This window comes from Eretmochelys imbricata, chromosome 10, assembly GCF_965152235.1.
Source record: "Eretmochelys imbricata isolate rEreImb1 chromosome 10, rEreImb1.hap1, whole genome shotgun sequence".
NCBI lineage: Eukaryota > Metazoa > Chordata > Testudines > Cheloniidae > Eretmochelys > Eretmochelys imbricata.
The window spans coordinates 55,446,302-55,462,853 of record NC_135581.1 but is presented as its reverse complement, the minus strand read 5'-3'; the positions used below and the strand labels follow the sequence as shown (position 1 = coordinate 55,462,853).

Here is a 16,552-nt window from a genome sequence, read left to right as displayed (position 1 = left end):
ACACAAAATGTGACTTCTGTCTGTTTAAATTGTCAGGGATCCCACAAAGGACTTGAGGATTTTCAAATCATAGCTTGCAGAGCCTCTTCTATGAATCATTTAACCTTTCCAAGTAGCAGCCTAATTTTAGCTTCTTTTGTAGGTATATGCTTGTATGTCATCCGTGCAGAATTCTGTGTGCAGGAACTGCTTCCAGCAGAGGCCGACTTCATAGCTTGGGGTCTCTGCCAGGCTGTGTTTCCATAACTCTGGAAAATGTGTGGAAAAATGAAAGACATAGTAGTACATTTTTAGATGTGTTTGTTCTGCTTGCATAGCCAGCAGTACTTGTTTATATACTGCAGATCAGCTTCAAAACCCTGATCTATGACTGATTTTTATATTTGTAAGCTAAAGCCTCCTCCTGTACGTGAGCTGTAGGGAGACTAGGGCTCCGTGTGTGACCATCCATGCAACAATGAACAAACAAAATCTATGTTTAGTGACAGTTAAGGTTGTGGATGAACCCATCCAATCCACCTAAAACCATAAAAGCAAGGAAATAAGAAGTCAAGAGAGAAAGCTTGTGAATTCTATCAATAAAATACTCCATACGGCTTTCACTTATTGATATCTATTGGAAATGGAAGTAATACATACTACAACTTAATCTGACTTGTACTATAACTTTAAAATTTACATTTGGGAGGGTGAGTAAATGAGATGGAGAAGAAAAAGAGTGACACTTCCACTCCTGTTTTTCACCTACCTCATCATTAATAGTTCTATCGCATAATTACTACAATTTAGACCTGGTGAAAAAAAATCACACACAAATTCTGCAAAATATTTCAAACAATTTTCACAGCAAATTTTATTTTTCATGGAATAAATGCCAAATAAAATGAACATTTTGTTTAACTTCAAACTGAATTTTTTGTTTCATTTTGAATTTTTAAAAAGTTTAATAAATATTTGTGAAACTTTTTTATTTCAACAAATCTGCATTTATTGACAAAAATTGTTTAAAAAACGTCTACCAGCTCTAGACTGTAAACATATGAACATCTATAGCTGATTTTTTTCAGACACTGAAATCTTTCTATTGGCATTTTCTTGGGGTATATGATGCAGCTCCCCCAGAGCAGTCTATTCTATACACAAACAAGGATGATAATATTCACCAACAATAAGGGTCTTACTAGGTAGTGGGTTTCAGGGAAAGAGAGACACACACTTTTTGCTGTCTGTGTAAAAATAGTCACCAGATTAGTTGACAACCCCTAGTTTAGCCCCATGGAAAGTTTGTGCAAACTTTTTCTTAGGTTTTGAAGGTCACACAGTGATTTTTTTTCTTTTTCAGTGTTTTGTATTTTATTAGAAACACTTCATACACTCAACAGCTAACCCATATTCGTACCGTGGCAGCATTACTGAACAAGATTTTTGCCATCTGTTTGATACAGCAAATGACTAGTTTTTTATATTTCCCCTCGAGACCTATATCCTGAATTTGATCCCCATCATTGAATGATTCAGCTTGTTTGCTGGCTTTACAACACACTTCATAGAAAGCCTGCTAGTAGGGACAACAGAGAGCCACTGGGGACACAATGGCACAGACTTACAATAATGCACCATTTAGTTAGCCAAAAATCACACTGTCATCTCAGGGTCACAATCTCCACACATCAATTTGCCGTACCTTCTTATGTGCAATATCCCTTTCTTTTTTGTAAGATCAAGGCAATACTTAACAAGACGGGTGTATCTACCCCAACATGGTCTGGCAGAATCAGATCAATAAAAACGGTTATTCTCCTTAGAATTTGGTATTTGCTCCAGATGCTGTCACTTCTTATTGATGAGAGATTAGGATCTTGGAGAGGTTGCCTATATATGGAAACTGTGCTATATAATTCAGGTCATTTTAATAAACTTATCTTTTTTATATCTGAATTTCAAATGAAACAAGGACCTAAGGAATATTTGGCTATTTTGAAACTCTGGGGTAAATCTTGAAGAATATAAAACAATGGGTTAAACTCCAGCTTTTTCCCCCTCCCCCAACTCACCCCTTTTTCCACATAGAAAATATTTTCATCTAGCTCATCTAATATAACTTTCAAAATTAGGTGGATTATGGGAATTGGTTGCCCTGTGAATGTCTTTGCCTGAGGGTCTCTGTTCCTTTGAAGAATTATATTTAACTTTTGATCTTCTCCTATGCAGCCTCTCTGCATATCTCCAACTGTGACATTTTATAGGACCACAAATCAGTGAGACTAACATTTCTTACTCTTTTGAAGCAGTTCTGAACTCTCAAGGATATAGCAGCAGCTTTATTTCAACAATTTACAAACTCCTAATTGTGCCTGGGACTGTAATGGAGGAGAGAGCACAGGAAGGCTTCTGTGAGAAAGAAATCCCTTGGCATTAGCTGTTAATGGTATAAAGGAACTATAGGAAGCAGTCTAAATTTGGGAAACCAATTAAAGGATTATTCATAAAAATAAATATTCTGCTCCTTTCTCTGTAGATCTATTTAGCTCTCAGGCAAGAGGGTGAGTATGTAAGGAGGTGGTAGGATTTGGGAGGACTGCACAAGGTGTGCACATCACTTGTGTTCTGTGAGATTCAGTTCTATGGGCTCCATGTGTGACCACATCAAAGGGGGCCAGTGATGCACACAGAGGGGGCATACCAAAGGCCTTGGGGGCTACTCCTGCCGGATAAACACAAGCACAGCATAAGGTCTTATCAGCCAGTTTGAGAGTGGTAAACTTGTACCAGTATCAGGCTGTTTACAGCATTGCTTTAGCTGCCTCTTTCTGATCATAAGCCTTATTCCCAACCATTTGCAGAGATCCTCCACACACAGCCAAGATACCTGGACTCTAGGGACTGGGCATGCCCCAAAGCATATCTGGCCGCAGCCTCTGTTCTAGGAATCTTACCTCCTGAATGCAAGAAACACTAGGCAGTTTGGACTCCCTGCTCCTGGTATTGTCTACTGCCTTTTCAGAGGTCATTAATTCAAACTGCCTGATTGCAAACCCTTACTGACAATGAGAGATCTCACCACAGTTATGTGTTTAGTAATAATCAGTAAAGTTAAGATTTTATCATGGTTATTTTTAAGACAGGGCAATAAACAAAAATTCACAGAAGCCCACAATCTGTCCCTGACTTTTACTAAAAATAACTGAGACCAAATGGGGACTATAATGTGGCTATAATAAGATTGCATAGCATGCAGTGGCCATAAGTTTATAGATTTAGGCATTCTCAGGCCAGAAAAGGATCATTGTGATTATCAGGTCTGACATCCAGTAAAGTACTGGCTGTAGGATTTCCTGGAATTAGTTTCTGTTTTATATAGAGCACATCTTTTAGAAAAATTTCCACCGGTGAAGAATCTACCGTAACCCTTAGTAAGCTGTTCCAATGGTTAATTATCTTCACTGTTAAAAATTTTCACCTTGTTTCTAGTCTAAATTTATCTAGCTTCAACTTCTAATAACTGAATCTTGTTTATACCTTTCTTTGCTAAGTGAGGAGCCCTCTACTATCAAATTTCTGTTCCCCCTGTAGGTACTTATAGATTGTGATCAAATCACTCCTTAACCTTCTTTTTGATAAACTAAATAGATTGAGCTCCTTGCGTTTGTGACTATAAGGAATTTTTTTCCAATCCTTTTAATCATTCTTTGGGCTCGTTTCTGAATCCTGTCCAAGTTATTGAATTGGGGACACCAGAACTAGATGCAGTATTCCAGTAGCAGTCACACCAATGCCAAATACAAAGATAATATAACCTACTTACTCAATATTCCCGTTTATTCATTCAAGTATCACATTAGTCTTTTTGGCCACTTTGTAGCACGCGGAGCTCATATGGATTAGCCACCATAACCCTCCACTCCTTTTCACAGACACCACTTCCCAGGATAGTCTGCCATCCTGTAGTATGGCCTATGTTGTTTGTTCATAGATGTATGACCACATTTTTAAATCTAATCCTGTGTCCCAGCTGGGAACAAAACTGCAGCAATAGCAATTCTCGAAAAGGCCTTCACCTTAGTTATGGGCCTTTTGCATCTGAAAAAGGAATTCTTGGCAAGACGGGCATGCTTGCTTTGTGCCATAATTTCTGCCCCAAACATCTAATTTAACCTTGAAAAGCAATCTGAGCCACATTAAACGAATGCAAAAAAGAGGCAAACCAGAGAGATCATGGGAGTGGAGAAACTGAGAGGGATGTGATTCCTTGTAGAAGCACTTGGCTACTTGGAATCAGCTACTCCTCCAGTGATCAGCATCTGGAGAGCCACCAAAAATTAATGAGACTATTGTTCTAAAGGAGTTAGATATGAATAAAAATGAAGCACTGGTTTCTGTGAGATCCAAGAATAATTCCCAAAGAAGACTCAGAAAACTGACAGATCCAGAGTAGACAGCAACTCTTGGGTTATGTGCTGTTCCTGGAGTTTGCAGAGTGGGAGGGAGGAAGAAAGGGAATAATTTTAACCTTTTTCTTCCCTCTCTACATGTGGTAAGGGGTGGGTCATGGTTGAAGGTGACTTATAGAATACTATAAATCAGATGCTTATGATTCATGTAAGATTTGTTCTACTGGTGCTTGACCTTTCTGTATTACCTGTACTTTTAGTGGCACCAGTGCCACTGTTGTTCCATATTTTATACGCATCTCTTTATTCTATAGCCGGAGCTTCTGCTATCTAGCTTTGAAAGTATAAACTATGACAAAATAATGCTTTGTACTGAAAATAGATTTATAGTATTTATAGTGATCATTCTCTCTTTGGAGTGGAGAGAATACAATATTTTACGACTCTGCACTTTGTTATGGGCTTTAGCCATCCATATATTACCTTTTTCTATAGAAAGAATTCCTAAAATCCAGATATAACTGAGCTAATATCCATTAGATATTTCAATCCATGCTCTATAAGATGCCAGTAGCAGGCAGTTGAATCGTCTAGAACTCTAGATTATTACATAACTCAACAACTATAACAATAAAAAACTATTGGTTGAATAAAACATTGAAGTAGTTGTATATTAAACATTCTAGCGGCCTGAATCCCTAGTGCTTCTGAATTTGCATGCTTTTATAATTTTTGTCATCTGGCACCTTTCTATTTAACACAATCTGTGTTTTTCTTTAGAAGTAGTAATTATACAGGTTCTGTTATGTTTTCTGTGTTTCATTTCTTTTCATACCTGGAATGAACTTTGCTTAACATGAGTTAACCTGAAGTTTGCCGAAAAGTTAACACGTCTATCAATAATCTTCATAAACACAGTGAAGTATTTGTGAGAACAAGATTTATTTGGGGGCTTTCTTTTCCCCTGTTAATAGGAATTTGGGATTTATAGTATGCCTTTCTCTTTATCTGTTAGCAGATAAATAAAACACAGTGTGTGAGCTGCTGTCTGCTTTCGTAATTACTCCTGAGAGCATTCTGTGCAAAAAAAATTAAAAATTCCGCACACAGTATTTTAAAATTCTGCAAATTTTATTTGTCAGATAAATGTGGAGGCTGCAGCATGGCTTTGGGAAGCACAGACCACTGGCTGCACAGAGGTGGGAGATCACTGTGCAGCTTCTCCCCAACCCCCTGGGACATGGACTCAGCAGTGAGGCTGTACCCAACCCTGACACAGTGCAAACAGGTGGCCACAGGTTCGAAAGAAGGCCCGGTCAGTCCTTTTACTACCAAGTTTAAAACCCATGTGGGAGTGGAAAGCCAAGTTTGTGGCAAGAGTTTTACTATATCCTTAAGGAACCTTCTGGTAGTTGGATGTCACAGATGGTGGACTGTCTACTGGATGGTGGAAGGCTGTTATAGCCTCTAGGTGGACTCTAAAAGATGTTATAAACAGTCGTGATCTTTTTAGGGCCAGTGTACAGTCTAAGTTGTGTGTAAGAGTCACAGACATCCCAAAAATCTCCCCGACATACACTAAATCCGAAATCTGGACCATTTTTGCAGTTAGGTACATCATGCTGAGGATTTTCTGCTGTGTAATAATACCTCTTTGCTTACTTACCTCTCAGTGAAAACGGCCTTCCTGATAGTGATTACTTTGGCCAGGAGAATAGGAGAAATAGTGTCTCTGAGGGCACATCCCCCCTATATGGTATTCTTTCAGGACAAGGTTATGCTAAGACCATATCCAAAATTTGTTCCTAAAGTAACCTTCCCATTTCATATGAACCAGTTGATTCATCTTCCAACTTTCTGTCCTAAGCCTCACCGAGACAACAGAGAGGTTATATCACATACCCTAGATATCAGAAGGGCCATAACCTTCTACCTGGACAGAACAAAGTCCATAAGGAAGTCCCTGACTTTTCCTCTCCATTGGGGAAATATCCAAGGGCTCAGCAATATCGGCGCAAAGGCTTTTCAAGTGGGTCTCAAATTGTATCAGACAATGTCACCAAATTAGCAATATGACCCCCTCTGAATACTATTTGTACACACTCCATAAGGTCAATCTCCTCATCCATCGCCTTCTTGAAGAATGTCCCAATCTCAGAGATTTATAGAGCAGTGCATAGGGACACTCCTCAAAGAAGAAAAAGTTACTCACCTTGTGCAGTAATGATGGTTCTTCAAGTTGTGTGTCCGTATGGGTGCTCCCTTCTACTTTGGAGTTCTTATCAATGACTCTGCAGTACAGAAGAAACTGAGGGGGGTTAGACCATGCATGCTCATGGTAGGGCACGAGGAGAGACAGCGCATGTGGTGGCCTAATGGACACCGCTACCAAAATTCTCCGATCAGCAGCACAGGGACACAAGCACACCTACTGTGGAGCACCCATATGGACACTCATCTCAAAGAACCATCGTTACTGCACCAGGTGAGTAACTTCTTTATCTGTTTAGACTTGAAATTAGATGAAGGTTTCTGACCATCAGAGGAGTGAACTTTTGGAATAGTGGGGGCAAAAGACCTGTCTGGCTTTAAGATTAAACTCGATAAATTTATGGAGGAGATGGTATGATGGGATAACATGATTTTGGTAATTAATTGATCTTTAAATATTCATGGTAAATAGGCCCAATGGCCTGTATTGGGATGTTAGATGGGGTGGGATCTGAGTTACTACAGAGAATTCTTTCCTGGGTATCTGGCTGGTGAATCTTGCCCATATGCTCAGGGTTTGGCTGATCGCCATATTTGGGGTCGGGAAGCAATTTTCCTCCAGGGCAGATTGGAAGAGGCCCTGGAGGTTTTTCGCCTTCCTCTGTACCATGGGGCACGGGTCACTTGCTGGTGGAGTCTCTGCTCCTTGAAGTCTTTAAGCCACGATTTGAGGACTTCAATAGCTCGGACATAGGTGAGAGGTTTTTCGCAGGAGTGCGTGGGTGAGATTCTGTGGCCTGCGTTGTGCAGGAGGTCAGACTAGATGATCATAATGGTCCCTTCTGACCTTAGTATCTATGACTCTATGAATCTGGTGACCTTTTCAGAGAAGAGGACAGTTTCTTGCAGTCAAAGACCCCAGTTGAGCAAAGTACTTAAGCAGGTGCTGAGCTCAGTGGGTGAAATCCTTACCCCACTTCAGTCCCTTTATGCTGTGTTAAGGGCTGGAATGGCCTGATAGGGGCACAGCACTATGGAGATTCTGAGCAGTATTGTGGCCCCTAGAGCAGCCCAAGGAATCTGCTGTAAGTCATACAGGGCTGTCTAAGTTTTGCCGGAGGGTTTTCCAGCCCCTGAAACACCCCAAGATCAGGATGGTGCAAAGATGTCTTAAAATTAAAGCCACCTTACCCTGCCCCTACCCCCTGTCCTGGGCTGCAAGTTCTGTGCTACACCTCAGTTAGAGAGAGAGCACAGATTTCACCCAGTAAGTTTTTAACACATACTTAGTTATGCATGTGTTTTAAATGATTACTGAAGCAGGGCCTTGAGGAGTCAGCAAGAGAATTGTCCTGTACGGGATTTATTGTGGCTGCTTCTTCTGCTGCTTTGATATTCCTGCCTCACCAAATCCTTTAATACAAAGCTCAGGTTTGATTTGGGGGTTTATGGGTGAGCTGTTCAAATCTTGTTTGGTGATTTCTTTCTTTACAGGTGCCTGTATTCTATAGTAGGAACTTTGTGAGGATCCAGGTCATACTGTGTGCTCTGCAAATCTTATTTGTGTTTTTCTATATTTGACTTGACCTGTCATTCATATCTTTACATTGATCTTTTAGACTTGGAGCTACTTCAGATTGAGAAGTCATTATTTAACATTCTTCATAGATGCTCCTTGTGCCTCCTTTTTTTCTGAAATGTTGCTTTTGGGAGTGGGACAGACAGGGATTGAAATTTTCCCTCCCTATGCATGTTATATTTTTTGCTCTCTGTTGCAAATTTGTATCGTGTTAAAGGATCAGAATAAGCAAGCAGTTTTGAAACAGCAGACTTTTCCATTTTTACCTGCAGTTGGACAAAGAACAATGTTGTTGTTAGACCTGGTTGGAACTCTTTCAAAGAGATTTCATTTTATCAAAGCTGAAATGTTTCACAAAGATATATCAATTTCAACTAAGTTTTGGGAGGGGTAGGGAGTAGTTAGGATCTTAGCCACTGGTGTGAAATGTGGGAGAGACACAGGTTCAAGTCCCTTCTCTGCCTGATTTAGAGTGATCTGGGATGAAGAACTCTGCTCTCAATAAGGCAGAGTAGGGACTTGACTATGGATCTCCCACATCCCAGGCCAGTGCCTTAGTGACCAAGCTACTCACCCACAGATCCGTTCTTTCTGAATCAAAAAGCTCAATTAGAGCTTCAGTTGGAAAATTGATATTTTCACATCGTTCCATTTTAGCAAAAACATTCTAAAGGTTTTGGTTTTCTTTCAGTGTAGAATGAAATCAAATTTTGAAATCTCAAAAGTTTCAATGAAACAGAATTGTCCTAGAACACCTCTAATTAATATTAGCTTTACTCATTACTGACTTTGTGACTTGAGCATAGGAGATATTAATCTCCACATGTGAATTAATAAGACTTTTGGGTTCCACCTGGACTACGGAACATAATAACCATGGAGGCTATCTTGATTCTATCACATCAGTTTTTATTATTACATGTAGAGACTTACAAGCCCATATTTTCAAAGTCTGGAGCTACTTTTGGCTCCAGTATGGGCAGTTTTGCACTTGCAATCTTTTATATGTGCAAATGACGGCATTTACTAAGTACTTTGATTTATGGTGTCACTTGGTTGCGAGGAGGTCTACAAGACATCAGTTGCACCTGCAAATTACTGCAGGTACATTATGAAAGTCTGTTGCACACAGATGGTCAAATTTTGCTCTCATTTTCACCTGTGTAAATCTGAAATCATTCCATTGGTTGATGGTGGGTCTCTTCTTTGTTGGAGAGCAGATTGCTGTGTGGGTAATGAAGGAGATAGAAATTATTAAACTGAAAGTCAGCAATAGTAAGTTTTTAGAGATGATGATGTCAAATGTAGTATTCCATGAATATCTGTGTATTCTTTGGAGTCTGCTGCATGTTCTTCCTCACATTCTGAGTTTTTAGTGAGGGATGTGTGGATTTCTGAATCCATGAACTGTACAGTTTATATTTCTGCCTGGGGATACAAACAGCATATTATAATTATTGTAGTGTATACTACTTTGGTGAACCTGCTCTAGAATGTTGTTGTTTAGGGGATTTTCACTTGAATATGTTCCTCTGATGGCACCAAGTTTCTTGTTCCTGGTCATTGGCACTCCTCTCCCTTTCAATCATGTGTCTGTCTCTCTCCTGCTCATCACCTGGGCTCACCTCTGGAGCCCAGAACTTTCACAATCTTTCCTTCTCCTCTTTTTGTGCCACCTGCTTACCAGCTGAATATCTGCAGCGCCTCCCCAGTTTACCCCATTAAAGTATCCTGACACTCTTGATGTTTGTCAGTGCATCCTTTTGCTTGAACTAGTCCTCCTTCACTTCCATATGGTGGGGAGGGGGAGGGAGACTGGCTCTCTTCCTGCCTTTCTGCTGTGGACCCAACTGATCCATTATTCCCATGTGCCGGCCAGCTGCCTGAGAAGCCAGCAAACAGCTGAGCAGAGCAGCAAGAACAGATCCGGCTCAGTGTATCCTGTTAAGTGACTGGAACTTACTGACCTATTTGCTGGATTTCCTGTGCTTCCCAGGGGTTGGCAGATTCCCATTTTCAAATGCTGGTCACTTGGGGAGTATGTAATTAAGATGGCAACGATAAATTTGCATCTGTTGGTACTTTTGTTTCAGACTTGCTTCAGCCAACAAGATAACAGTACACTGGTTTACAGCATGTAAGTTATTTAGCTATTGGAAGGGACAGAAATGTCATAGTTTTTAAGCTTAAGACTTAGATTCTCCAGAATGAAGAAAAGGAGTACTTGTGGCACCTTAGAGACTAACCAATTTATTTGAGCATGAGCTTTCGTGAGCTCACAAAAGCTCATGCTCAAATAAATTGGTTAGTCTCTAAGGTGCCACAAGTACTCCTTTTCTTTTTGCGAATACAGACTAAAACGGCTGTTACTCTGAAACCACTCTCCAGAATGTTCTTTATCCATTAGGTTCTATTGTCCCCTGTTTAACAGGGTTTTTTTCCAAATATCTGCCATGAACCACTTTCACCTCCTGGCCATTCAGTTCTTTACAAGCATCACTGTGCTTGCAGCAATATAACCCAATAGATATATCAGCTGTGCCGCAGCTGCACAATTTCTAAATATGGATTAAGTATATTAGCTTATTAAGTTTGTGTTGATATTGTAAATCACAGTTATCTTCCTCCAGTGTTAGACACACTACATGCAAATCAGGTGGCTCTAAGAACTGGATACATTTTAAAAATTACAAATGTATTGGGGAAAATGCTGCTATTTTAATTTCAAGTATTTTTAAATCTGGGCAATATATTATTTAGTTCTGTTTTTTTCTTTTAAGTGCCTGTTGTTATTGTTCTTCAAAAGATATCATTGTGCAGTTACTAACTCGACACAACGTAACAGACCTAGATGGATTCCTTTTGTCCTTTGCCGTCTTTCTGGGTTTCCATCATGCTATTCCAGAGGTGCAGACTATCTGGAATAAGAGTGTACCACTCTTTATTTCTCACCATTTTTTCTATTGACATTTTTAAAAGCAAATAAAATTCTAACTTGTATGTTTAAAATACTGAAAGCAATTAAATTGGCCATTGTATTTCTAAAAATTAGAAGTCAGACTCATATTCTCTTTCTGGCAACAGTGTGTTGGATTTTGTACCCAAGAAAAGCTGTAGTAGTTTGTGTAACATCAGTGGAGTGTGGATCCAAAAACATTTTAAAAAACATTTTTAGTGCTCAGCTACTTCCCTGGATAATAGTTTTCTTTTTTGTTTTCAGTGTGTGTGTTTGGGATAAGAGAAAGTTTACATGCTGAGCGAATTGTACAAAGCTAATTAAGATTATATCAAATAGATAACAATTGACAGCATTTATTTTCAAATCTGCTAAAAATATTTGCAGTCCTGTCATGTGTATCACCAAGATAAGAAGTGACATTGTGCTGTTTGTCTTTTCACAGGATCTGTTGTTCAGCGTGTGTGCTCTCAATATCATCTCCACAATTGTCTGTGCTTTGGCAACTGCAATGTGCTGCATGCAGATGGTTTCTTCTGATGTTTTGCAAATGGTGAGTGCATTTTAATGATAGTTATATTCTCTCTGTGAATATATCTGTATGTTATATGCAGATATATTTACATGTATGTATAAATCTCCCCACTGTATTTTCCACTGAATGCATCCGATGAAGTGAGCTGTAGCTCACGAAAGCTTATGCTCAAATAAATTGGTTAGTCTCTAAGGTGCCACAAGTACTCCTTTTCTTTTTGCGAATACAGACTAACATGGCTGCTACTCTGAAACCTGTCATGTATGTATTTGTAATTTATACAAATGTAAAGTCAATGATGGTTGATGGTGGTATAAAAGTTTTGTCTTGAAGAGAGATTTTGAAACTAAGAGGTGACCATTAGCTTTGTAAGTAACAAGGTTCAATTTTCAGCTATCACACTGTCTGTATAAGTAAATTCTGGCAAATCTAGGCAGCTGTCCATTAGCGTCTCAGCTGTAGTAGAGGGCATACACACAAAGCAGCAACAGTTATATGTGCAGTTGTCAAGGTTCCTCCTCCATTCTGAACTCTAGGGTACAGATGTGGGGACCTGCATGAAAACCTCCTAAACTTACTTTTACCAGCTTAGGTTAAAACTTCCCCAAGGTACAAATTAATTTTATCCTTTGTCCTTGGAATATCCACTGCCACCACCAAACTCTAACTGGGTTTACTGGGAAACATAGTTTGGACACATCTTTCCCCCCAAAATCCTCCCAACCCTTGCACCCCACTTCCTGGGAAAGGTTTGGTAAAAATCCTCACCAATTTGCATAGGTGACCACAGACCCAAACCCTTGGATCTGAGAACAATGAAAAAGCATTCAGTTTCTTACAAGAAGACTTTTAATAGAAATAGAAGTAAATAGGAGTAAAGGAATCACCCCTGTAAAATCAGGATGGTAGGTACCTTACAGGGTAATTAGATTCAAAACATAGAGAATCCCTCTAGACAAAACCTTAAGTTACAAAAAAGACACACAGACAGAAATAATCATTCTATTCAGCACAGTTCTTTTCTCAGCCATTTAAAGAAATCATAATCTAACGCATACCGAGCAGATTACTTACTAAAAGTTCTAAGACTCCATTCCTGGTCTATCCCTGGCCAAAGCAGCGTACCGACAGACACAGACCCTTTGTTTCTCTCCCTCCTCCCAGCTTTTGAAAGTATCTTGTCTCCTCATTGGTCATTTTGGTCAGGTGCCAGCGAGGTTACCTTTAGCTTCTTAACCCTTTACAGGTGAGAGGATTTTTCCTCTGGCCAGGAGGGATTTTAAAGGGGTTTATCCTTCCCTTTATATTTATGACATGTCCCCAAATCTCAGCTAGGGTGAAACACTGGCTGGGATATCTTCCTGGAGCTCTAGGAAAAACAGAGTTAATAAGACACATGCATCTCTAAATATACTACCAAGTACATAAAGACTAACAATATTTTCCACATCTCAAGGATGATTTTAACCAGTTGATTCTGGGAAACTTTCATGGGAGAGTGATTCAGCCACTTTGTTAGAAGCTCCTGAGATGTGTTGGAAGTCGAAATCAAAATCTTGGAGAGCTAAACTCCACCGAAGAAGTTTTTTGTTATTTTCTTTGACGGTGTGAAGCCACTTCAGTGCAGCATGGTCGGTTTGCAAGTGGAAACGCCGTCCCCAAACATATGGGCGTAGCTTTTCCAGAGCGTAGACAATGGTGTAACATTCTTTTTTGCTGACTGACGAGTTGCTTTCCCTCTCAGACAGTTTTTTGCTGAGAAACACTGCAGGGTGGAATTCTTGATCAGGTCCTTTCTGCATTAAAACTGCTCCCACACCACGCTCAGATGCATTTGTGGTTACTAGGAACGGTTTGTCAAAGTCTGGGGCCCTTAGTACAGGGTCAGACATGAGTGTCGCTTTAAGCTTGTTAAAGGCCTTCTGACACTTTTCGGTCCACTGAACGGCATTTGGCTGTTTCTTTTTGGTTAGGTCTGTCAGTGGGGCAGCGATTTGGCTGTATTGTGGTACAAATCGTCTGTAATAACCAGCCAAGCCTAAGAAGGATTGAACCTGTTTCTTTGACTTTCCACTTTTGGATAGCATCCACTTTGGCCTGTAGGGGGCTGATAGTTCCTTGACCCACCTGGTGTCCAAGGTAAGTCACTCTGTTTAGGCTATTTGACACTTCTTAGCCTTAACAGTTAGTCCTGCCTCCCTTATGCGCTCAAGGACTTTTTATAGATGTTCCAGGTGGTCTGCCCAGGAATCCGAAAATATGGCCACATCATCAAGGTAGACGACTGCATATTCTCCTAATCCCGCTAGGAGACCATCTACAAGTCTTTGGAAGGTGGCGGGTGCATTTCGCAGCCCGAAAGGGAGTACATTAAATTCATACAGCCCGAGATGTGTGGTGAAGGCTGACCTTTCCTCGGCAGATTCATCTAGCGGTATCTGCCAGTACCCCTTGGTTAAGTCCAAGGTAGAGATGAACTGGGCCCGTCCCAGTTTCTCTACTAGTTCATCTGTGCGTGGCATTGGATAGTTGTCTGGGCGAGTTACAGCATCTAGCTTACGGTGGTCCACGCAAAAACGTATTTCCCCATCTGGTTTGGGAACTAGAACCACTAGAGATGCCCATGCACTTCCAGAGGGGCGGATTACACCCATCTGTAACATATCCTGGATCTCCCGTTCTATAGCAGTTTTAGCTTGAGGAGACACCCGGTAAGGTTGGACTTTAATTGGGCGAGCATTACCTGTGTCAATGGAGTGGTATGCCCGTTCAGTCAGTCCTGGGGTGACCTAGTGCACAGCTCCTGGATCTGCTGTCGCTGCATACGCCCAAGGGTCATAGAGAGGTTCACCTCTTCCACACCACCAGCACTTTTTCCTTCATAGTAGACACCTTCAGGCCACTCAGCGTCGTCTCCTCCCTGGGCTGTAAACTGACAAACCTTTAATTCTCTGGAATAAAAGGGCTTTAGAGAATTAATATGGTACACCTTAGGCTTTCGGTTGGAGGTGGGGAATGCTATGAGATAATTAACAGCTCCCAGGTGCTCCTGGACCGTGAATGGCCCTTCCCACGATGCTTCCATTTTATGGGCCTGGAGCGCCTTTAAGACCATGACCTGGTCTCCTACTTTGAAGGAACACTCTCTGGCATGTTTATCATACCAAGCTTTTTGCTCTTTTTGAGCATCCTGTAAGTTTTATTTAGCAAGGGCTAAAGAGGTTCAGAGGACGTTTTGTAGGTTGGTTACAAAGTCCAGAATGTTAGTTCCTGGAGAAGGTGTAAATCCCTCCCATTGCTGCTTCACCAACTGTAATGGCCCCTTAACCTCACGGCCATATACAAGTTCAAATGGGGAAAACCCTAAACTGGGGTGTGGTACAGCTCTGTAGGCAAAGAGCAACTGCTGCAACACTAGGTCCCAATCATTGGAGTGCTCATTTACGAATTTACGTATCATGGCCCCCAAAGTTCCATTAAACTTCTCCACCATGCCATTTGTTTGATGGTGGTAAGGAGTGGCAACCAAGTGATTTACCCCATGAGCTTCCCAAAGGTTTTCCATAGTTCCTGCCAGGAAATTAGTCCCTGCATCTGTGAGGATGTTGGAGGGCCAACCTACCCTGGCAAAAATGTCTGCTAGTGCCTGGCACACACTTTTAGCCCTGGTGTTGCTTAGAGCTACTGCTTCCAGCCGTCGGGTGGCAAAATCCATGAAAGTCAGTATGTACTGCTTTCCTCTGGGTGTCTTTTTCGGAAAAGGACCCAGAATATCCACAGCTACTCGCTGAAATGGAACTTCAATGATGGGGAGTGGCGGGAGAGGGGCTTTGACCTGGTCTTGGGGTTTTCCCACTCTTTGGCATACTTCACAAGACCGGACATAGGTAGAAATATCCTTGCCCATTCCCTCCCAGTGGAATGACCCCCCCCAAACGGTCTTTTGTCCTGTTCACCCCAGCATGGCCACTAGGGTGATCATGGACTAAGCTCAAGAGCTTGGCCCGGTATTTAGTTAGAACTACCAACTGTCTCTGAGGATGCCAGTCTTCCTGGTGTCCACCAGAAAGAGTTTCCTTGTATAAAAGTCCTCTTTCTACAACAAACCTGGATCGATTAGAAGAGCTGAGAGGTGGTGGGTTGCTCCGTGCCGCCGTCCAAGCCCTCTGGAGGCTTTCATCTGCTTCCTGTTCAGACTGGAACTGTTCCCTTGATGCTGGAGACATCAGTTCCTCATTGGATTGTGGACCTATGCTTGGTCCCTCTGGAAGCGATGTAGGGGATGGAGTTGTTTCCGTTGACTGTGAACCGCTCTCCGCTGGTACACTATGTTGGGATTCAGGCTCCGGCTAAGCCTCTTGTGTAGGGATATCGGCTGCTGCCGGTTCAGGTTCGGTGGGGCCCTCTGGTGTTGAGGTTGCAAGTACTGGATTCAGTGCTGGCAGTGGGTCTGGTGTTGGTTGTTCCGCTGGTTCCGGTTCTGGGACTGGTTCCGTCTGGGTCTCTGGGACTGGATCCACTACTGCTGTTGCAGACATTGGCCTGGGGTCCGGGTCCATCACCTCTGACTGGGTCCTGATAGAAGTTTCCGGAACAGAGCTAGGCCTCACGGCTTGTTTAGCCTGGCTACGGGTGACCATTCTCACCCTCTTGGCCCGCTTCACATGATTGGCCAAGTCTTCCCCCAACAGCATGGGGATGGGATAATCACCATAGACTGCAAAAGTCCACGTTCCTGACCAGCCCTGGTACTGGACAGGCAACTTGGCTGTAGGCAAATCGAAACAGTTGGACTTGAAGGGTTGAATCGTCACTTGGATCTCTGGGTTGATTAAATTGGGGTCCACTAAGGAAGCATGGATAGCTGACACTTGTGCTCC

The 16,552-nt window shown here is 41.6% G+C and overlaps 1 protein-coding gene across 1 annotated transcript in view; it reads left to right on the top strand.

Moving 5' to 3' along the window:
- Positions 1 to 16,552, top strand: part of ENTREP2 (endosomal transmembrane epsin interactor 2) — a 130,979-nt gene that overhangs the window by 62,906 nt on the left and 51,521 nt on the right. Inside the window, exon 3 of the mRNA XM_077828974.1 lies at positions 11,583 to 11,690. Within this exon, the coding sequence (XP_077685100.1) occupies positions 11,583 to 11,690 (108 nt within the window). The remainder of the gene's footprint in view (positions 1 to 11,582; positions 11,691 to 16,552) is intronic.